We start from the raw sequence: 23418 nt of genomic DNA, 5'->3' as shown, positions 1-23418 counted from the left end.
TCCTTTGGAAAAGTTCTGTCAAAACCACAACGAGACATGGAATGGTTAATCTACAGAATATGGGGCCAGAGAAAAAAGGCAATCCCAGAGTATCATTTCAGTGGTTCATGGACCACAGACCAAGGTCGTAGCCTTACAGCGATTGTCTGTTGTCATGTACAGGCAGATAACACTAGTAAAAACAGATTAGGTTGCAAAGGGAGAATGGACCATGCAAGGCACACAGTGCAACTCTGTCATCAACTCTCAGTTGGGTAACTTAAGCTTCCGATCTTCACCTCAAACGAGATCGCTATTGTCGCCTCTCATAATATTACAGAACCCTCAGTAAAAAAGACACAATGGGCTGTGAAAGGCAACAGTAACACAAGCTTGGTGTGAGAGGCAACATTTGGTGTGGCCAACAGTCCACAGCCTTCACTTACACACTCCGTTTCCTTGCCCTCTGGCCCTTACTGCTCCAGTGAAGCAGGTGTCTGCCCACATTTTTCACATTTAAGCTCTTGTCAAACATGGCATACAGCAGCAGAGACCCAGTATCAGGACAACAGAGCCACCCTACCTTGCAGGACGGCAAGCCAAGAATGGAGATTGTACCACACAGTTTCAGAAGGTATAGCCTCCAGGAAGACATTTGTATTTCCACTTCCAGCCCGGTTCATCTCTAGCACGCTGTAGGTAATAGGTATACAAAGGGATACACTGTTGATACAATCTGTGTTATGTATTCTTTTCTGATCAAAGTGAAAGCATGTCGTGCACGTTATGCAAAGATCTGATTTCTAGCAGCGGTTTCTGTGCTCAACACAATTCTGATTAATATTTTGACATTGGGCCATAATAAGTTTTAACATGTAATGAATCACTTAAAAGTTAAATTATGTTTTATTGTGTATCCAATATCCATCATCATTACAATAACATGCTTTGCCACAGAGCACACCACAGCTCTGTTGAAGGCAAAGCCATGATGGCAGCCTTTTATAAATAATAACTAGAATTCGACCAGGCTTTGGCCGGTCTCACTCTAGCACCACACCACGCCATCCAGGTGGCCAGTGTACTGTACCATACTGTACTGTACCGTACCATGCTGTACTGTAGCAGGCTGTACTGTACCGTACTGTAGCCTACTGTACTGCACTGTGCTGTATTGTACCATACTGTACTGTACAATAATGTGCTGTACTGCACTGTATTGTACCATACTGTGCCGTACTGTACAGTACTGTACCATACTGTGCCATACCATACTGTACTGTGCCATACTGTACCATACAGCAGACTGCTATACCATCTTGTACTGTGCTGTACTGTACAATATTGTACCATACTGTGCTGTACCGTACTGTACTGCTGCACCGCGCGCATGTGTGTGCGCGCACGCAGTGGAACGGGGTGTGGCCTAAATTGTGATGTATTTTGCATCACCGTGAAATGTTGCGCAATAACATGGTATTTCATACAAATGCAAACTGTACAGTAATTATGACAGTTGCATGAATGCAACACAGTGTGTTCTGTGTCTGGACAGTCATGCAGTAGGTATTGTGCATGGTGAGATTTGTGCAAACAAGTGTGGTTTGGTAGGAGAAGACGAACAAAGGCGAACGGATAAATGGGGGCAATTAGTGTGGCAAGATAAAGGAGGCATCATTTAGGATGTGGCACAGCCACAACAAGAGTTCTAGGAAATCAGAGCCTGTCAAGTGGGGAATGTTGAACAGGAGTGAGACAGAGAAGCTACATCCTTCTGGTGGGGGCTCCTCATTGGCATACATGTACGAGGCAGCAGGGTACAACAACAGTGGCAGGTGTTAAAGGGACACTTCACCCTTTTTGCACAAAATAAATATGTTAATGACATTTAAAATAAACACTTTCCTGGGGGTATTTGTGTGTAATATGTGGTTTTAGATATTTTAGATTTTAGCAGTGAGCCCAGTGTCTCTGATGTCATGGACACTGGGCTCACTTCCTTCCTGGACTACAATTCCCATAATGCTTTGGTGCACTGCTCCTCCTCATGGATAGGGGAGGGCTGTCTTTCTGAGACAACATGTAGTCCAGGAAGTAAGTGAGCCCAGTGTCCATGACATCAGAGACACTGGGCTCACTGCTAAAATCCAAGATATCTAAAACCACATATTACACACAAAAAGTTAGAAGTGTTCTAAATCTTCTAAACGTCATTAACATATTTTTGCAAAAAGGGTGAAGTGTCCCTTTAACACAGAAATGTGTGGTGAGGAATTAATTGGCATAAAATGACTAAATTGGGCTAATCGAAAGGTTTTAAAAAAAAATCACACCCGTGTGAAGTGAGGGGCGATCATACATCATCTCATTCCGGCCAATCACAATTGGCGTCCAAACTTTTCTGTCCTCACGTTTTATCCTCAATACGTACATTGCTCAATGCTCAGCCAATCAAATCATCGCTATGGGATGCTCAGCCAATCAAATCGCCGCTATGGGGTACACACAAAGCTTGGCATAGGAAGGGATAGTGCCCCTCAAAAATAAATCATGTCAAATATTTGAGGAAAAATAAATAAAAGCCAGGTCATATTTTGGTTTAAGTATACAATAAGTAAGTACCTATGGCCTTGACCAGATGTAAAAAAGTTAGAAGATTTTGGGGGAAGAAAACAAAGTATGTGGACATAGGTGTTAAGACCTCCCATGTCCAGATATTACAAGAAAGAAGTTCACTTTCGGTATGATAACATTGCATAACACCCAAAATATGTTATTCCATCAACTGATTATGGCCTGGTTAAATTATAGTATCTTAGTTGCACACTACTTGCATACACATTCCCTGAACATCATTTGTCAAAACTTAAGGGTTTAAAACTTTAATATATAAAGGGAATCCATATGCACAGGTTAACCCAAACTAAATGCAGCACTTGAAAATAAAAACCAGGCATTATCACCTATAGAGATACAATAGTCCAGGATTTATCCTCGCCACTTGTACTGAAATGAAAGGCACACAACAGGCGTGGAGCCGTGATGCACGATGAGCAGGGTGTGGTGTGGTTTTCATCAGATCGGTGACACCCTGATGACAGGCACCCTTAGCCCCTCTCTGAAACCCCTAGCAGCTGTGGCTCTGAGCCCAGTGAACAGGAGCCCTGTCTCAGGGGGCAAGCAAAAGCACAGGACTGTGGAGAAGGGGGACTGAACAAGAGGCCTTTCTCTCACTGGGTTGTGATCCGCCCCCTCCATGTCCTGCAGGGACAGCACTGGCAGCGTCAGAGTTGACTCTCCACAATTGGCAGACGCTGGTTTCACACAGACTTGGCCAGGGCTTTAATTGATTTACGTGAAACTCTCCCACTCTTGCCTGTGCAACTCCATGTAAGGCAGCGCCAGCAAGCCAAGAGACTACTCTCACACACAGCCATGCCTCCCTTAACAATGGGCAGATGTCCACCCACTAAAAGCCCACTGGCACAGAGTGCCTTCAGACACAATGCAAGGCAAGGCAAGGCAAGGCAAGGCAAGGCAACATACAACACAAAGAAAGGCAATAACAGAGACACATGAAATAATTATAAAGCAATACTCAACGACGGACAATGTCCGTAGACTTGTTCATGCATTATATTCAAAAGGAAGCCAGTCAACCCACAGAGCAGACAAATAGTTAACTTGTATGCAAGACAAAATAACTATCCACTTCTTTTCATATTCAGGTATGCATACGAGACAGTTAAATGTATTAATTCTATCATGAAATAGCATTCATTAACAGTAAATAATACCAGTGAGATGCCTGAGGGCGAGAAGCAACCGAGGTCGCGTGCACGCATCCGCCTGTGTGACAGTAGACCGCTGGGCGAGAGCTGGCGCTTTGGAATGGGGGGGTCAGATCAACATATCCGCCTGGGTGACAGCAGACTGCTGGGCGAGCGCTGGTGCTTTGGCATGGGGGGTAAGATCTTGAATTTACTCCGCACCCACAGGATCAATAAAGATATATCCATACTACATATCTGTAATATATGAATGACAATTCCCTTCAGATCAAATGGAGATCAGTAATGTCTACAGTTAACAGGACAAATTATCAGTTAAAATTCCCCACAATGACAAAAAAAAGGAAGACTGAAGCCTGATTTATACTGCAGCAGACGACCCTGTCACTCGTACATATTTTCAAATGAAGATCACATTTTTCAGTTTATCAGTATCAATACTTTTTGGCAAGCAACAGTCATACGATAAAGTGTGATTATTCTGTGTATTTAGGCGTGCATTACAGGGCAGACCAGGGGGGGGGGGGGCAAAATACCAGGGGGAGCCACTGTAGGAGAGGGTAGAAGGAAGGACTCTAGGTAGGTCATGAAAGAGGCCATTGAGTGAGGAAACATAGCATCTTTAAGGAGATTAACTCTTGCTTGCTAAAAGCTCAAAAGAAGCTAGATAGGCCGCCGGGGGGCGGGGTGTGTTGACCACTTACCCGCCGCAGACCCACAACATCAACACAGCCCTCCATAGGTCAAATAATCCTCTCCAGGGCACACAAAGATGCTCTGCAATCACTGCAAACATCACACCCACAGCAGAGCTAGATTTTTGTCCTCCATTTTTGAGTGGTGCTAACCACTCATATAGACAGCTATTTGTGTCCCTGTCCGTCCGTCCGAGCACGGATAACGTTTGTTGACCACCAAGTGTCACCGTTGTGCAGCCCCCCCCACACACAAACACGCAAGGGAGGAGGGCTTGTACAGTACAGCACCACTCAGTTCAGACGGGTCTGATTTTTGTGAGCCAAATAACAATAGTTACAGATAGCAATGATAGATTTTACAAGAGAGTGTAGTCTCCATATCTGGTCCTTCTTTATAGAGACAGTAGAAAAGCAGGGTTGCACTGTGGAACCATACAGGGAAGAGGGCTAGAGCAGGAATCAATGCTAGGCTAGGAAGAGTACTGGTATGTTTGTTTCCAGATGGCAGCCCTACACTATCTCTACACTACTATAACAGAATACAAATATCAAATACCTTAATTGCGAATTGTGAATAGATTTATTTTTCCTAAAACCTGGAGCATATCAAAAGGCCCCTGACTGGTGACCTGACCATGTGCACGCATGATAAACAAAGCTGTGTAATAGAACACAGAAGATAAACAAACCATGTCAAGAAAGACCTTGCATTGTGTTCAAAGTAATGTATGAGGAGTGAGACTACATGAATCCTTCTATGGTCAATGGTAAATATAATCTAATCTCTCCGGAAACATATAAACAACAGGAGAACTGTAGACCTCTGTAAAAGCAATCTGGGAACCCATTTTGTACAAATAAATTAGTAACAGAACTGCATCCCTATATTTCTCTTTATGCTTAAGACAGCCAACCCTTAGAATCAGGATAAGAACAATGGCTATGATTGATGATTTGTTTCACAAGCGTTTGGAACACAATAAAGTGGCGATGTGGTTATGCTCCACCCTTTTCTGGACCAAGACAGCCCCCTTTCCCTCTGTCACCATCACCAACAACTCATGTCTGGACTTCATAATGACTACATAATGAAGTGCAGCATTAACTATCATTTGGTCAATCTGAAACACATTACAAAGATAATAAAGGGTTTGCTAGGGGTTCCATTTAGGTAAGGTGGATGCTGTAAAATATAATGACTCACGGGAAGATATAATGAAATATACAATAATGTTGATACAATAAAAGGGAAAAATGCAGAATTGAATATTATATATTTAACTTCTCCATTCATTCATTCATTCCTGAATTATCTTTTTCATCCTATGCAACTACAGCTGTGAGTATTGATGACATTAGCCGCACGGCCGCACCAAGATATTGTGAATTGGATGGCATGGCACACACATGATCCCGCTCAGTAAAAACACAGTAGGCCTACAGTACATCTCCTCTCATCCATGAACACATTTGCAGTACGTAATGCACACACAGGCTTACTGACCGTCTGTACCATCCTCCCACCTACAGCTACATTTAACAGAGATATGAGCAGCACAAATACATTATTTATATATCCGTTTGCTTTATATAAGATATCACACATTATCCAGCAGAAATTAGTTAGTATTTGGTGGAGCAATTTTATTCCCAGTAAATAGATGTTATATTAAATACAATTTAACACAATAACTACTCTATTAATATCCCTATCATTGTTCTTTAATTTAAATTTACACAGAAGCTGCCTTTACTAAAGGCCATGTTTTCTTTTGATATTGTTTATAGTTGGTAGCTAAAAAAATCCAAAAAGAAAATGGAGGCAAATATTTAAATAATTTCATACGTTTCACCACAAAAATCAAGGTAATTTACGAAATGTATAAATTACATATGTAAACCCCTCCCAACACACACACACACACACACACACACACACACACACACACACACACACACACACACACACACACACACACACACACACACACACACACACACACAAAATCAAAACGTATTGTGTAATGGAAATCTAAAACTGAAACCAAGTCAAAATAATGTAATTGAACATATAAAATAGAAATAGGCCTTTGAGGCTATGCAGCAAGATAAACAACATAACATGATGCAATATTTCAGGGAGACAGTCATGTTCACATTAAGATACAATGAAAGCTTATATTACAAAAAAAAACTATACTAAATTAAAAATCATAAGAGCTCCTTTGCAAGGAGATGCAACGTTGCAAATATCAGTAATTTAACTAAATACTAAACATTCTGAACACGCATTATGGCCATTTAAATATGTATACAGTTACAATTTCATTATAAGCCCTATATATTTTTCAAGGTTATCGACTCCAGATACAGAATATATCAGATTATCTGTATTACAACACACACACACACACACACACACACACACACACACACATACACACACACACACACACACACACACACACACACACACACACACACACAGTGTGTACAGCATTGTACACAGTGTGTACAGCATTGTAAACAGCCTAAATTCTGATACATAAGGTGAGGAGGCACTATTCAGTATTCATGCAATAATAAATACATTTAAATCATTGTTTTATAACTGATGAAAACCAGGCGTGGGTGAAGAATTGAAAGAGGTTCATCACTTTGATGCTCCATGGCCCAAATGATCACATAACAGACAACGTACACCTGTGCACTGACGCAGTAGCCTCGCTACATGTAGGCTATCCTTCGAGGTTTATAGCCTTCTAGACAAGAAAACAAACATCCACCTGTTTATCACTGTCATTATAACTAAACTTACCTTTTTGTGTCTGTCTTTGAAAGGTAACGCTGGCCACTGCATCTCCTGTAAAAAGTCTTGCCAATGTTTCTGGTCCTGGTCAGATGAGATGAAGACGATTTCCAATTTGTCTTTGTGTTCAGATGATTTTTTGAACTTGCTGTAAAACTCACACAGGCTGGCGTTGAATTGCTTACACGGAGCATTCTGACTACATCCGAAGTAGAGCCCGACGAGGGACAGCTTGGCGCCCAGCGCCTGCACATCTACCTCGGCTTTCTCGCTGTTGACGAGCCGCTCCCCGAGTAGATTCACTAGAAACTCCGACATCGCGCCTCGAGTCCTTCTTGACAATCTTTTCTTCAGCCAAGTCTGCCAAGAGTAGACTTATGTAAACGAAATCAATAAGCTAAGATGCAACTACACTCCTTCCTCCAATTCAAGCGTTAGGGAAAGCTCCAAATCCGCGACGGTGCGTTCAGACGCTGTGCACGACTGGTTCCTAATAATATTTCACCGATGATCAGCCCCTCAAGTGAGAGATGTGTTGGAATGCGCTCCAGTTATATTGCGCGAACTACACAACAGTGGTTGCGCTCTTCCCCCGACCCAAAGCACACATTTCATGACACGACACCTAGTTTATAAAATTGAGATATTGCATAGTGACATTTTGATGCAGTCTGTCTGGGTAGTCTGCACTAGCAAATGCATGCCAAACATTGTTGAAGGCTATTGTTTGCTATGCTCTTTGCTAGCAAATAAGACGTTTCTAATCACACACCTGAAACTTACTAGAACTTACTTATAATATTCAAATAAACTACTTAATGAATACATTTGCTGATACATGTTTTCCATTCATTCCTTATCGAGAAAAATAAATACGTAAGTGTGCTGTCTAGCGTCTACTCTTCTACACATAACAAATGTTTCCCTCATGGTTATGATGCCACCTAGTGTTGACTGCACAGAAATACGTGCCACGAGAAGAAAAGGTTACCGGTAATCGACATCTGTTTCAAGATTTTATTTTTGTTGTGCTGCATAACAACAATCTTCACAAAACATCGGAAAACGGTGCAAAGCTCTTTTATTGAAACCCCCCATCTAAACTAGTTAATTGGTCTTACATTGCATGAATTTATAAATTGATGTAGCCTAAGCCTAGTAGGAAGCAAAAGTACAAGTTGTATGGCATAATACACTTTATTTACAGTCCTGTTGGAAATAATGATCTGATATAGTAGTACTGATGTCTTTAAATAACCGTCAAATATTTGTTGGTTGACATCAAATATCATTAGAAGTGACAGAATGGTATAAGATTAGTAATAGTCAATAGAGCAGTGCTGAATCAGATATACTGTAATATCTCAAGACAGATTCAGAATTCAAAGGACATGTTCTTTTGTTCTTTTTTTTGCAGATGGTTCCCAGGTTGGGTATAATGTAATAAGACAACTGTGAATCAATTTAGAGTACAGTATGACAACTGGCATAGCATAAGATGAAGAATCCCTAGTCCTCTGTGAACATCATCCTCACCAGGTCGGCTTTGAAGCATTCCTCTTCCACTAACTTCTGAGGCTGAAACAAAGAGATTCATGGACTTATATAGAGCCATCAACATGTAGCAGCAATCTGTACCTAATGTTCTTTTTACTGAGGTTACATTTAGGAATAAGGTTAGGGTTAGGTTAGGCATAGTTTTACTGAGGTTACATTTTTATTTACTATGAAATCTTATCATCACTCAAAATCCCCATACATGGGAAAGCCCAGGTCTTGTGACATCATCAGGGATGGAGATCCCTGATGTCATAGTAAATGCGACATGCTGTCGCAACTTAAGCTCATATATGGAGATCCCTGATGTCATCAATATTGGCCAGCAACTCTACATCTGACCTCAAACCCTTAGATCTCCATATATGGATATATGTCAGAACCTGTTCTGACATTCGATATGTTGATCCTTCCCCATCCATCCTTCCTCTTCGATGTCTCCTTTTTGACTGATACCTGTCCATTTAAACTCTAGACGGGCCTGCCCCAAAGTTATTAATGCAACTGCGCCCGGCAGCCGGCGAAAACTAGAAAACTAGAGTTCTCAACAGGCCCGAAAATTAAGGCCCAGCCATACCTGGGCCCTCATCAAACCCTGTACACTCAAGACACTGCCCCCGCTGCAACTCTTAGATATTAGCTCCATATATGGAGCTGACCTGTTCTGACATTCCATATGTTGATCTGACCTCATCAAACCCTGTACACTCAAGACACGCTCCATATATGGCCAGTACAGAACTCCTTCCATATGTTGATCTGACCCCCCATGGCGCCAGCGCCAGCACTCGCCCAGCAGTCTGCTGTCACCCAGGTGGATGCGTGCACCTCAGGCGTCTTACTGTTAGTAATAAGGTTAGGTTAACTTAAGCCATAGTTTACAGAGGTTATGTTTATGGATTAAAGCAAAATAAAACCTCACGACTGAAGATGTTTGTATGACCAAGTCCTAATGTGTGATTTGTGAAATAGTGTGAAAGAAGCCCCCCAAAATAGCACTGATTCCTTAAACAGTAACACAATATGTAAAATGACGATGCTTTAGTAGCCTAATATTATTCCTGCTGTTCTGTTCACATATTGAGGCTTTAATCTTTGCTTTTATATGAAATATAGTAGCTGCAATTTTATAATGGGTTGAATCTAGAGTTGCAATACCCTCCATTGACAGAACATTGATGCGAATAGAAATTTCCGATCTGATTGTATAAACAAGGTTAAACTCACCAGCATTGCAGCTGTAGAGCAAGCTTTTTTATCTTTTATTTAATCTGCAAAGCATTTGTTTCATAAAAATCCACCATAGACATGTTATAAATGGTAAATGGTGCATTTATATAGCGCCTTTATCCAAGGTGCTTTACATAGATTGTGCATTACATTCACCCATTCACACACACATTCATACACCGATTGCGGCGGAAGCCATGCAAGGTACCAACCAGCACATCGGGAGCAATTTGGGGTTCAGTGTCTTGCCCAAGGACACTTCGACATGTAGACAGGAGGAGCCGGGATTCGAACCGCCGACCCATGGATCATTGGACACCTGCTCTACCTCTTGAGCCACAGTCGTTAGTAGTTTATAACAGTGTTATAAACTATTTCTGCTAAGAAATTCTGTGCAGGTGATTCTTTTTGTGTGTTGGCGTTTGGAAGCGCTCGTTGGAAGTCACTGAACGGCCCTGCGTACCACCCGAATTTGCACATAATGCAGGAGGCAGCAGCACGATGCATTAATGAAAATGAGTGCTTCCAAACTCCAACACTTAGAAAAATAATCACCTGCACGGAATTTCTTTACAGAAACTAGCTCATAACATGTCTACGGTGGATTTTTAAGAAACAAATGCTTTGAAGATTGAAAGAGGATAATTCAATCTTGCCCTACAGCTGCAATGTTGGTGAGTTTAACATTGCTGGCTTCTGTGGAATCCAAATGGAATTTAGCCTACCTGGTGGTGACTGTTCCAAGGTCACCGGATTTGAACGAGTGTGTTTTGAGGCGAGCGTCCTTGTATTCCATATTTCTGATGCATTTGTCCAAATCATATAATTTACATTTAAAAATACAGTAAAAAGTCAGAGAAATTAGAATATGTAGTAAAGAAGCATGAGGCATGTCTTACTGTGCCATATCGCAGGAGAGTAGGAACTCCACTAAGCTTCAATGTCTTCTTGAAAGGATTATTTTGATCTTTCCAACTGAAATAAAACAATAAATAAATACATTCATAAATACAATGTGTATACTACACAAGGAAGGGTACATTAGCATTTTCATTCAAGTGAAATACAAAATGTGGTATAGGCCTAGTGATATAAATACTAAAGCAGGGCTAGGGAGTTAAAGTTAGATGGTACAAGAAGGCTATGTAATAATTACAGCAGCAGAGGACATCAGACAGTCAAGTCACTCTTATTTATCTTATTATCATTGATCACATGGATTAGACAAAATGCTTTACTCATGCATTGGTGTTGCATATATAAACTCTAGGAATTTACTGATACTCATGTCAGTCAGCTAAACCTGAAATGTAGGTGCAAACATGCAAAAAAAAGGTGATTTTAACACGGTCGAGGAAAAGGTTTTGCTATAAAATATGAGCCAAGAGTCGAAAGTATCATCAGGCTTACAAGGCTCTCTCTCCAACTTGACAGTAGATGAATACAGATTCTTCAGGTAGGTGAGACAGCTCCCCTCTTACAATTGGCTCGGCTGGGATAGAGGACGTAGTTAGACAACAACTGATTTATAATGCACGTAAAACGTAACGTTACAAGTCGATTGGTTGATTTTGATTTATATTTTACAGGCAAAATGCATACATTAACATAGTGTATTTGTATATTTGAAAAGCATAATGATAAAACACATTAAAAAAAGGGTCTAGCTTATTTATATTGTGGTCCTTTTGAGACTCCTAAACGAGTTGGCCTGCTGTTGGTAGTTATTAAATAATCTTACCTTTAACACAGTCTGGACACCAGCTCACCCCCTGTGCGTCTTTATCGCCAGAGAAATATGCAAAAATATCCTTTCCTTTCCTATCAGACACTGCTTGGCAAAAGTCATCATAGCCACGAACTTTTACTTCTTCGTAATGGGCCATTATTATCTAGATCGATTTGAAGATGTACCTTTGATGACAAATTAAACTGTGCAATGAATGAACCAAACCATTAAGATTAGAACAACACACTGGTCTGAGGGAGCACCGTTAACTCCTGTGATAAAAAAATAAATGGAAAACCCTCACGTGAAGTTGACAGCACACTTCCTGCCTGTGCAAAAGGTTCTTAAAGTGACCGTATACATAGTCCATACAATGTAATTTCAATAATTATATGAAGCAGCCGCGCCCACTTTCAAAATAATTAACTAATTTACTCAAATATGGTTAGTAAAATTTTTCACTATGCATTGCTGTTATTTTTTGTATATTTGTATATGGTTAACGATCGGATTAGTGGTTTGACTTTGACTTCTTTGACGACCCGTAGTTGTAACATAACTACGTCTACTTCCTGTTACTGTCTTGGGGGCGGTGCTCTCTCTGTTTGTTGTCATGGCGGTATTTTAAACTGTGTTGATTGCAGTAGGCTACTTGATTTAGCTTGGCGACAAAGTCAGTTATTTTAGATTACACTTGTAATAAGGTATACGCATCTGAAATGTAAAATTGAATACATAATGTGGCCTACGGTGAAGTGGACAGTGTCAACGGTGTGCTGCTGTCTCAGCTAATGCTAACATAACGTTAAGTAGCCTAAAGCTGGTGTTAGTACAGGTGGCATTTGTTTGAGATGACCTCAAACAAATTATCGCGTAAAAATAATTAACTGATCAATAAGTTAATACAATAGCAGGTATTTGTTTGTCTTTGCCATGAAAACGACACAATTCCCGAAGAGGGAACCCACAAGGGATTTAGGAGAGCAAGAGACTGGATTATGGCAAACCAAGGTAAATATAGAATTACAATTGTTTTGCAGATACATCATTTTATTTTGGTTGCTATCAAGTATCATGTGACGTGGGTGACAGCAATTCAGAATAGGGGGGCGTTGAAAAAACAAAATCAAGAATGATCACAATGACCTCTAATACTCTCTCAATCCACAGTTGTTGTTTAATGAAACCATGCCCGCTAGTGCCTACAGTCGAGCCACCTATGTTGGCCCACCAGCTCCTATTGTGATTGAGAAACTCTTACCAGTACCACGGTCAGAGAATCAAGAGAACGTGGACAACAGCACCAGGAGCTCCATCAGTTTTTCTGCTCTTTCAGAGGAGCGTCTTCTGGCTGCAGTTAGGCTAGCCAAGCGAGATCTGAGGCGAAGACACCGTGAAGAGCTTCACAACAACTACCATGTAAAATCTCATCAAGAGGATTCGCTCCATAATACGAGTGATGTGGACCCTCAGCAGGTAACTAGGCTTCTACAAGCCTATTTAAATGATTAGTACATAGTTTGTATTTTCTTCTCACTTGGCATTCATTTGAAAGGTATAAAACACAAATCTATCCTCATTTAGCTTTGACTGTAACCACTTTGTCTTTTTTTCTAAAGCAGAAGGCAGCACCACCTATCAATGTGAAGTCCAAGGCCCACAGCTCAAAAGCGAAGGGGAGCCGAAGTGGAGCCAACAGATCGTTAGTGAACACCCAGACGCCCTCAGCCCAAGACCCTGGTCCGGGGGCATTGGCCAAATGTCAGGAGCCTCAACTCAGCAAGGACATCCGTAAGCTTCAGAATCAATTGGGAGTCTACATCCAAAAAGTAGAGCAACTGACTAACACAGGTAATACACTTTTTTTTTTAGCTTATTCGGATCCCTATTAGCTGTAGCATGACACAACGCTTCACAAAGTGACATGTTGTAAGCTTGTAGATCTGCTATTTCTGCTTTTTTAATTAATTGTTAGGGTTAAAGGACCACTTCACCCATGTTCAACCTATCTCTTCATATAATTGGTCCTCACTGATGCTCATTATAATTTGGCTCTCAGACCCCCTTTCCACCGGCTGGTTCCCAATGGGAACCGGTTCAGTTCTTTTTGGTTCTTAGTCCATGAGCCAGAGCTCCAAAATTGGTGGGAAAAACTAGACCTAAATTAAATTGTTTATAGGATCAATACAAGTAAATTAATACATGATAACCCTTCCACAGTAGTAGCTTTTTCATATTTTCTATTATTTTGCATATTTTCCTACATAATGCCTCATTTGCATATTTAAAAATGTAAAATTTGTAATACAATAAATCATTGTCTTCGTGTAAGTAATCAATTGGGGGAAGTGTCATGGTGATAACAATCTAATATAGGTATGGTTTTGCCCACTCAATTCATAATTAACGTTCCAATTTTGGAGCTCTGGCTCATGGACTAAGAACCAAAAAGAACTGAACCGTTTCCATAGGGAAGGCTGAACATCAGTGAAGTGCTCTTTTTTGTCTCCACCAGGCCGAAGGCATGGGGAGAGAGTATGTTTTGCACTCCGTCCGTGTGTGTGTGTGTGTCCTAACGTCCGTCCTTCCGTCCGTCCGTTACCAGCTAATCTCCGGCACCGTTAACCCGGTCGATGCCAAACTTTGCACACACACTCCCTGGATGCCAACGATGAACCTCTGCCCCACATTTTCCAGAACGGCCTGTTATAGCGCCACCATGAGGCAGCTTTTCACATTTTGTACCTAAAACTGCACCGATCTGCGTGAAACGTTGCATGCACACACCCTAGAGGCCAAGGACAAACCGTTGACCTGCATTTTCCGCATCTGCCTTTTATAGCACCACCAGGAGGCCGACTTTTGTAAAACACATTTTTTTATATTACTCCTCCAGATTCTGTCCAAAAATCTCACAAATCGTTACACAGTATCTCTATGGTCATGTGCTCAAGTCGGATCTGTCCGACATTTCATATTCCATCCTAATTGGCTATAATTGGCTTTCACAGTTTGCAAGATTGCCCCGTTTTGAACAAAAGCCTCAAATCATGAACGCAGCATGCAATTTACGTGAAATCTTTCACACATTTTCTTACTAGGCTGAGGAATATATCCCACCCTTTTCACATTGGCCTGTTATAGCGCCACCAACAGGTTGATTTTTGCAAAACACATTTTTGGAACAAAATGCCTCAAAAACTTGTTTATATTTATCCTAAACATTTTGCCAAACATCTCACAGTCCTATCCTCCTGGTGGAGACCTGTGCCCAGAAGGGCACTTTTTCTAGTTTTAAGTGTTTTGCTCACGGTCACAGGGGCAAACCAGTGACCTTCTCATGGCTTCTGTACCCATCAGCTAGAACTCTTATCCAGTGTGTTTGTGAGAGGTCAGAGTGAATGGTATGAACCCTAGTCAACAAACGGGTCATGTGGTCACAACACGTACAAGTGGTTTCATGGTAGTGCTAATCTAACATAAGTTAACCATGAAAAGATAAATGTTGGCTATTCAAGAATACACTTTATTTCAGAAAAAAAGTTAAGACTGCAAACCAGTCTTTATCCCAAACTTAACAGTTAATACATTCTGGAGTGATTATTTTGCCCTCCTGTCAAAAGTTCTAGGATTTGAAATACAGATAAGCTATCTCTGGGATCTCAAGTGCTGCCTCCCTGGCCAATTCTACACAATTAGACATATTAGCCTTTACATCTCTCCTGGCAAGACGCTTTATTTTACTGCTATGGAATTGGAAATCTTCCAAGGCTCAATCCATTTATATGTGGCTAAGGGACGTCATGTACTTTCTTCAATTAGAAAAGATTAGATTTTCTGTTAATGGCAGCCCTGCTAAATGTCTCCATAAATGTAATTATTTCAGTTCCTTACAAACTCAGTCCCCTACCGAATCCCCCACCCCTACCATTCCATCCTTCCCCTCCCCACCCCGTACCCTGTCTTCTTTATTATATTTTTTATTTATTTTCTTCTCTTTCTTTTTTCCTTTTTTAATTAAACCTTAGTTATCCCCATTCATTCAGTTTTGTTCTGTTTTGCTATTTAAATCCTTATACAACGCAATAACTAATTTACAATGTCTAACACGCCAAAATAACACACAGGTCAGATCCTGCTAATTACTTTGCTCTCTTTGCTTAATTTGTTGTCATCCGTTTTTTCTTTCCTGTTTTTTTCCTTCTTTCTATGTATGCAGACAGACTGAGATAAATAGGGAAAAGCATGAAAAAGGGGATACAAATGTACATTTGTGTTTCTGTACCTACTGTATGTACTTGAAACAAAAGACTGCAAACCAGTCTCTCTTTCGCCTCTATTGAGTTGAATAGCCTAGTTGGGACAAAATTAAGACATTAGAAAGGAGTTAGAAAGGATTGTTAATTGAACCTGCCACTTTAAACATGGACTTACTGCGTTTTACTAATATTATTATTTTATACTTTAGCTATTGAATAATTTGTGAAAAATCATGAAAATGTGGTGCAAATCTTTGAATACCGGTGTATATATTCTTTCACAGCAATCATTTTTAACTCATGTTTTTGCTTCTGGGGGATCCCTGGAACAACATATTTTCAGATGGGGGTTAGCGGCCAATTACATATCATTTTGGGGGTCCTTGACATGAAATAGTTTGAGCACCACTGACATAGAAACAGGTTTTTCAGAAAAAAGAAAAAACTTTAGAAGACATATTGTAGACTCCCAGGCAGGCTTCGTAACCACGACCTTCCCACATGAAAGGAGTATGCTCTACCCGGCGGCTCTTAAATTATTAGTAAATATTGAAAACCTCAATGGACCCAAGCTCATACTAATACAAACTACCATTGAAGACAACATTTTGCATTATATTTTTATTGGACAAGTAGCCTCTCAGCCAACTATCTAGTGTGCTGGTCATGGTATGGCATATGGTCATACTGCAAATGTTTTATTAGATGAGTATTTATAAGTGCAAACCAAGCTATTTACAAACATTTATCAGAGGAGCACTGATACACACCTATCAATAAAGAATGTATACAATTCATGTCACACTTTTTTTATGGTAATCTATAGTTTCTTATAGCATAATAATGAAGCACATTTGAATGACAGGGTTGATAATGGAGGAGGCTTTGGAACCTGATGAGCTACAAAGGAAGAAGATCCGTCAACAGGAACAGGCAGCCCGCTCGGCTCGCATTCTCTATGTTCTCCAGCAGCAGGTATCGTACAATCTGTGCCGTGGGTTTAAATGTGATTGGAGAATCTAGTGTCAAATCACTACCATTTTATGTTTCACTATACTGCAACTAGTATATTGAACTATATTGAACTACTGTTGTTGCCTAGGTAAAAGAAATCCAAGAAGATGTCGAGAAATTACGCTCACAAAAAATAGGAGACACCAAAAAGGTATGTGGTCTGATGTTATTGCCACCAAAAGTGTTTGCTTTTTAAACAAGCATCGTTGAAAAACAAACATTAAAGCTGTATATAGAAATACAAAAATCACACCCATGTGAAGTGAGGGGCTCTCATATGATCGTACATCATAATCATGATCATACATCATCTCGTTCCGGCCAATCACAATTTAAGACAAAGTTTGTGTTTACTGTTTACACACTAAAAGTTGGACATAGGAGGGGCTACCCATGTGAAGTGAGGGGCGCTCTTATCATCATCATCATACATGTTCTGTTCCGGCCAATCACAATTTATGTCCTCACCTTCGTCTTCAATGTTTGTGTTTACACAAACACTCAAAACTGGCCATTCATTGTCAATGGCATTCAATGTTTGTGTACACAAAGCCTCAAAGCTGGACATAAGATAGCGCCCCTCAAAAATATATAATAACAATTATCGTCTGCTCTTCTGAACAGTCCAGGGCAATGGACAGACTTGCAGCTGCTCACAGAGGAGCAGTGAGGGCAATACAGGTCTTCGTCAATCAGTTCCCAGAATCTGATGGCAAGGTGCCTGCTCATTACAAAGACCTGGGCCAGTTGATTCGCCAGCTGTGTCTGTGCTCGGCTAAGGTGGAAATGGACCAGGGTTCAGCTGTTCCTGAGCGTGCCCTCGACATTCTGCAGAAGCTGGAGGTCAGGAGCTTCAGCCTCTAGTCCACACCATAACTTTTACCAAGTCTATATTAAAACTGTTTATTATCTAATATATTGAACTGAGTTAAAATATGCAAATGATAATGAATCATTCGGCCTAAGGATTATTTGTTCTATATAGTAATTAGGCCAGGTATTTCATTCTCTGCTCTTCTTCTTCGTCGTCTTCATCTTTTTTGTCTTTTTCTTCTTTAAGACTCTAGATTCTGCCCTCCGTAAGAAGGAGCGACCTCAGCTGAAACAACCCCGAGCACGCAGCACCTCCCCTGCATTCAGGAAGTCTCCCCACCGTTGTGTTTCACATGCTCCGCATGCACCCAAGGGCCACGGCCTCACCACCCAGGGTTTTGGAAGACCCCGTAAACCTGCAGGCCTCAAAAAGAGCGGTGAGCGATTCATTTGGCTTAATTACCGGTAATAGTCAGCATGGTTAAAAACATCTCATTACTGAATAAGGAGCTGTGCCCTGTTTTAGGGCAATTTTCTGCAATTATTAACGTTTATATATTTCCATGTACTCATAATGTCAAGTGATTATAATTCAATTTCACACCTCATGACACATGTATCAATCAACATAAGGCTTAGCAGGAATATGTCCTTGTAAAAATATCCTGTTAATAGCAGTGCACTTCTTGTTACTAAGGCAACTGACAATATCATTCTTCAGAGTGACTGCTGCTTGTCCTTCTCTGTGTGGAGGACAAGGCATTTAGGATCGTTTCTAGAAAACGTGTCTAGCCTCTTAATATATTATTGTTGAATCCAGGCGCGTAGCGTGGATTAAAATGTTGACTGGGCAAATTAGCATTGTGAGCGCGGGGGGAAAAAAACGTTTTTTCCGAGTCTGCTGACCATTTAAAATAAAAGGCGGCTTGCTGTGTTTGTAAAAATGTGTGGGAACCCTGTTGTGGAGACTTCCACAACATTAAGTGATGCAGATGTTTAACAATAATTTAACTCTTGAGAGTGTAAAATGAAACCAAATGGACCACCGTCCTACTGCACCTAAATTGTTCATCTTGCTAAAAATTGATAAGGTAGTGACTGTGACCGCCTTGTCACAGTGAGAGGAGAATTTGGACCAGGGCTTTGAATGTCCCTGCTGCCAGCAGGTGATTTGATCAGTGTTTGCCTCCCGCTGGCCTCTCCTGGGTAGAGAGACAGCCTTTGGGAGGAGACGGTAAGCACAACACGCCATGAGTTGTCCCAACAATCTATGTCACCCAGACAACTAATGCCCCTCATACAGCGTATCTAAGAAGAGCCAGCATGGGTCCAGCTGAGCATGTTGGAAATGTTTTCCAGTCCATTCGTTGTGAGTCCAATCCGATTCCCGCTGTGGGCATGTTCTCTCCTCCGCGTTATCAGGGCCCATACCCGAAGCGGGGTTGGCGAAAGGTGTGGAGTTTGCATGTTCTCCCTGTGTCCCCTAGGGTAGGTACCCTCACAAAAACATGCAGTAATCCTGGTCTCTAAACTACCTCCCCCTGGCCAGCTGGGGCGCCTGATGAAGGGGAAAGGAACCGGTTGGAATAACGTGTTCTTTCGACGCGCTACGTCCAGCCAGGGAAACTCCCCCCTGTCAGGTGAAAAGAAGCAGCTTGGACTCCTCATGAAGTGTAGCACCCAGGATTACATTAGATAATTGACACTGCGTGTAAAAAATGGGTTACAAAATCGTGGGATAAAATTATAGAAAAAAAAAATATATATATATTCAAAGATTTGCGCCACATTTTCATGATGTTTAAAATAGTGGTTAAAAGTTAAGGCGACACAGATGCGTCCTCAGGTCTAAATGGGCTAGTTAGAACACCAGGTGTTGTACAGAACAATTTCCCCAATATTCTGCTTACATTCAGTGATGGCCTTTGGCCAAGAACTTAGAACAATTCTTTGTAACTAGGCCTGTCACAATTATTACACAATTGCCTAATCACAATTATTTGAGATAATTGCAATTATTTTTCATAGTCGTTTTCATAAATCTTTTTAACATTTTCCAGAAATAGTGTGTAAAATAGCAGGAATCAGACGCGCGTTGGCTATTTCCGCTATTTTAAAACACTAAAAGGCAAGCAGAACGTTGTTTGACAATAACGTCAAGTCAAAATGTTAATGATCTTGACAAACCTACTGCCACAGCTATTCAATAATGCCTGTTTTGACTATGTTAAATCAGCTGACTACCCAACTAAACCATTTAATGGTTTGTCAGCCGGCAGGAGAATGGCCTCACAGAACCCTGGAGCTTCTCACCATGGTCGTGGCCAGGTGCTGAGGGCTGCGCTTCAGTGCCTAGTCCAGCAGCAGGAGCTGAGAGAAGAGGCTGAGCCAAAAGGAAGGCCTTTAAACCCCGAAAGGAACCTGGTTGGTGTTATCTTTAACCATTTATCTTTAAATGGCCACAGCAGTGGTGGCCATTTTGTTGTGCCACAGATAGAAAAGCCATTAGTTTTTCCCCCATATATATTTCCAAAAATATGAATATTATTTTAAGCTTGGAACCAAACTATCCAGGCTCCTGGTGACTATGACATATTTGATTAGTATATCATTAAATAATACTGTACAGATTTTAATTAAGTTCTCCCTATGCTTAACTAAATAAAGCCCTCCGCATGGGGGAGTTTACTTCTGGACATCAATGAAATTACTCAACCACACAATATTGCAATACATTTAATACACATACATACACGCTCTAACTATACTGTGTACAGTTATTTTCAGTCGTAGTGTCAATAGTAGTAAATAGCAGGTAATATAATGTACTGAAACACAAACAATAAAGAAAACACTATTAACATTAAACATAACATCGACATGTGTAACCATAACAAATGAATATAATTAATGTAAAGGCAATTGCGTCAATAGGCATATATTCATGGACATATAAAACTCTGTACTCACACAATGGATCAGTAAACGTTCTCTGACTGACTCACGGCAAACTTAATAAATGCCACACGTCTCGACGTCTCAAAATTGACCCTTCCTATTCCTAATCATAAACATTTTTTAAGAACTACAGCCGACACGTTCTTAGTGTAAACAATTACTTCTAAACCTAAACATATTTACATAAATGATCCTATCATCTTAACCCTGAGATAAGATCGTAACATTTATTTAAAGTTGCTTACAATAAAGTGTGAGACTTCATCTCAACCACAAGGGGGCCTCAGCCACCCATACATAACCAAACAAATACATAATTAAACAATGTTTTATGGTCATGATTCATTTATAGGACAAAATAGTAAGTGGACTGCATTTATATAGCACTTTTCAGCAAAGCACTTTACATTACAATGTACTTCACATTCACACACCGATGATGGAGGAAACCATGCAAGGCACCAACCTGCTCATCGGGAGCAGTTAGGGTCGCTTTACCTCCTGAACCACTGCCACCCAAATTAATGGGTTTTCTATCTGTTGTACCACAAAATGGCACTGCTATGCCCTATTCTGGGGGGATTGTTCATCAAAAATAGCCGATAGAGACGGTTATGAACCTTTATTGAGAAAGGATATCCCCTTGAGATGTCACATCTCGTTTTCGAGGGGGTCCAACAACATACAGCAAATACAGAGCAATACAATAGACAGAAACGTTACAACAAATACATCCATGCATACATTACAAAACAAAACAGTAGATAAAATAAAAAAAGAGCATGCGGGCAAGTCCAGGCAGAAATGAATGCCCTACATGGACGTAAGAGTGTCATGCAATAGTACCAATATAGAGGGTATTGAATGAAGTGCACTAAATCGAGTGACAGATCGAGTGGCAAAGTGAGTTTAATGTAATTTAACGTTAGGACTCTTCTGTTTGGATGTATGGGCCAGAAAGTAAATATTTAACCAATAAAGTATTTACAAGAGCTTGTGACAAAATAATTACATTGATATCTATTTGAACACAGGATCTTTAATTTTCCTGACAAAATATTGTTTTGGACCTGACATTTATTTTATTAATAAATGTTATTGTACACACATTGCAACCAGATGCAAGATGCAGGTTTCCAACAGCCGACAGTCTCCTCCCGACTCAGAGTGAACCAGCTCCCTCAAAAAGACTGTCCTGTACCGTGGATTCCTACATCTCCTCATTCTCCTCCTCGCCCTCAACGGTGAGTGCGTTGAGAAGCAATTACGGAGCTAAAATGGTGATAATATAATTAATGACACATATATGACATATAATAAAGTCACAATACCATCTTATTGCTTTGTTTTAAAAAATATTTGGTTTTCTTCTTTTAATTTGTCCTGTTGCTACAATGTCGAGGAGCCGAAACCAAATAATCATACTCTCGTTTACTTTCTACCTTCTTCTCTTCTCTTCTCTTCTCTTCTCTTCTCTTCTCTTCTCTTCTCTTCTCTTCTCTTCTCTTCTCTTCTCTTCTCTTCTCTTCTCTTCTCTTCTCTTCTCTTCTCTTCTCTTCTTCTCTCAGTTTTCCCAGCATGTGTCGGTATTGTAAGTGTGTCTCATTCTCTATTCCTTGTGATGATTTTCTTCAGATCCCCTCAAAGGAGTAGACCAGAGCCTCGGTGTCTTTTCTCTCCCCACAAGCCCTCGACAGGCTCTGCACAGCTGAAGGTGACCACAGGGTTGGGAACAGAGCACGGCTTGAGCTCAGACAAGAAGAAACAAGTCCAGAATGAAGCTTTAAGGTTGGGCCCACTTATACAAGATGATTTAACCACAAAAGAAATGACTCAAAATGAGTCTTTTCTGGGTGCCTTAGCATGTACTGTATAGGCTCTATATTGGCATGGGCTAATAAATGGATTCGCCTTCGGCAGCATGCTGGCAAGAGGAATATTAATGAGTCCACTCATTTCAAAGTAGTCATTTGAAACACTAACGTGCACTTGCAGAGAGCCACAGGCAATAGTCTTTTTTTTTTAAATTGAAAGTAAATTCTTTCCAATTAATTAAATGTAAGTCTCCGCCACATTGGGGACATTCTTCATTATTCTTTGTGATCAATGCTAAGCCTTCACACAAAGACCCTGTTGATTGAATGCTCCATGAATTTCTCTGTTTAATCAAATCTTTATTACCACAACCATGCAAAGTTATTAATCAGTGACCTGCTGCCTGCTTTTGAGAGTCGATGAGGAGTCGCATGTGAAGTGCACAACTAATTGTTATTTATGTGAAGTGCACAACTAATTATCATGCCCCTCTGTGTTGTGCGCTGATTAATGGCACTGAGCAGGCAAGCCTGGCTGGAAAAGATGACCTTACAGCGACTGAGAGAGCTCAACCAGCTTAGTAAAGAAGAGGCAGAACGCATTCGGAGATTAAGGTAGTCAATATTTTACCCAATATGGAATTGGTACAATATAGTACAATATATTATTAATATAATAAGCATTATTTTAAGTTCATTATACAGTATATATTTTTAAACATTTTACAGCCTCTATAAGTTCATGATCTTGGCAAAAAGTATTAGTA

The 23418-nt window shown here is 40.5% G+C and overlaps 3 protein-coding genes across 6 annotated transcripts in view; 1 reads left to right on the top strand and 2 right to left on the bottom strand.

The window, feature by feature from the left end:
* nxn (nucleoredoxin) overlaps positions 1-8162 on the bottom strand; it is a 66570-nt gene extending 58408 nt beyond the window's left edge. Inside the window, exon 1 of the mRNA XM_079514626.1 lies at positions 7287-8162. Within this exon, the coding sequence (XP_079370752.1) occupies positions 7287-7595 (309 nt within the window). The 5' untranslated portion in view covers positions 7596-8162. The remainder of the gene's footprint in view (positions 1-7286) is intronic.
* Positions 8163-8280: 118 nt separating this feature from the next.
* txndc17 (thioredoxin domain containing 17) lies at positions 8281-12115 on the bottom strand. The gene is made up of 4 exons (XM_079513934.1): positions 11806-12115; positions 11475-11556; positions 10964-11039; positions 8281-8855 (listed from the first exon to the last, which is right to left on the bottom strand). The coding sequence occupies exons 1-4, from the start codon at positions 11948-11950 to the stop codon at positions 8787-8789; spliced, it is 372 nt and encodes a 123-aa protein (XP_079370060.1). The 5' UTR covers positions 11951-12115; the 3' UTR covers positions 8281-8786.
* A 241-nt stretch (positions 12116-12356) lies between these two features.
* kiaa0753 (KIAA0753 ortholog) overlaps positions 12357-23418 on the top strand; it is a 28745-nt gene continuing 17683 nt past the window's right edge. For 2 of the 4 annotated variants that reach the window (XM_079515005.1, XM_079515003.1), the window contains exons 1-11: positions 12357-12804; positions 12964-13269; positions 13413-13644; positions 16918-17027; positions 17155-17217; positions 17691-17909; positions 18127-18316; positions 20152-20303; positions 21957-22081; positions 22473-22625; positions 23177-23266. In XM_079515005.1, the coding sequence (XP_079371131.1) occupies positions 12727-12804; positions 12964-13269; positions 13413-13644; positions 16918-17027; positions 17155-17217; positions 17691-17909; positions 18127-18316; positions 20152-20303; positions 21957-22081; positions 22473-22625; positions 23177-23266 (1718 nt within the window). In that variant the 5' untranslated portion in view covers positions 12357-12726. The remainder of the gene's footprint in view (positions 12805-12963; positions 13270-13412; positions 13645-16917; positions 17028-17154; positions 17218-17690; positions 17910-18126; positions 18317-20151; positions 20304-21956; positions 22082-22472; positions 22626-23176; positions 23267-23418) is intronic. The other 2 variants (XM_079515004.1, XM_079515006.1) reach the window with 2 other exon arrangements.

The sequence above is a fragment of the Electrona antarctica genome (assembly GCF_951216825.1).
Source record: "Electrona antarctica genome assembly, chromosome: 11".
NCBI classification, from domain to species: domain Eukaryota; kingdom Metazoa; phylum Chordata; class Actinopteri; order Myctophiformes; family Myctophidae; genus Electrona; species Electrona antarctica.
Note: the sequence above shows the minus strand (reverse complement) of the source record. Positions and strands in the feature narration are given on the sequence as shown.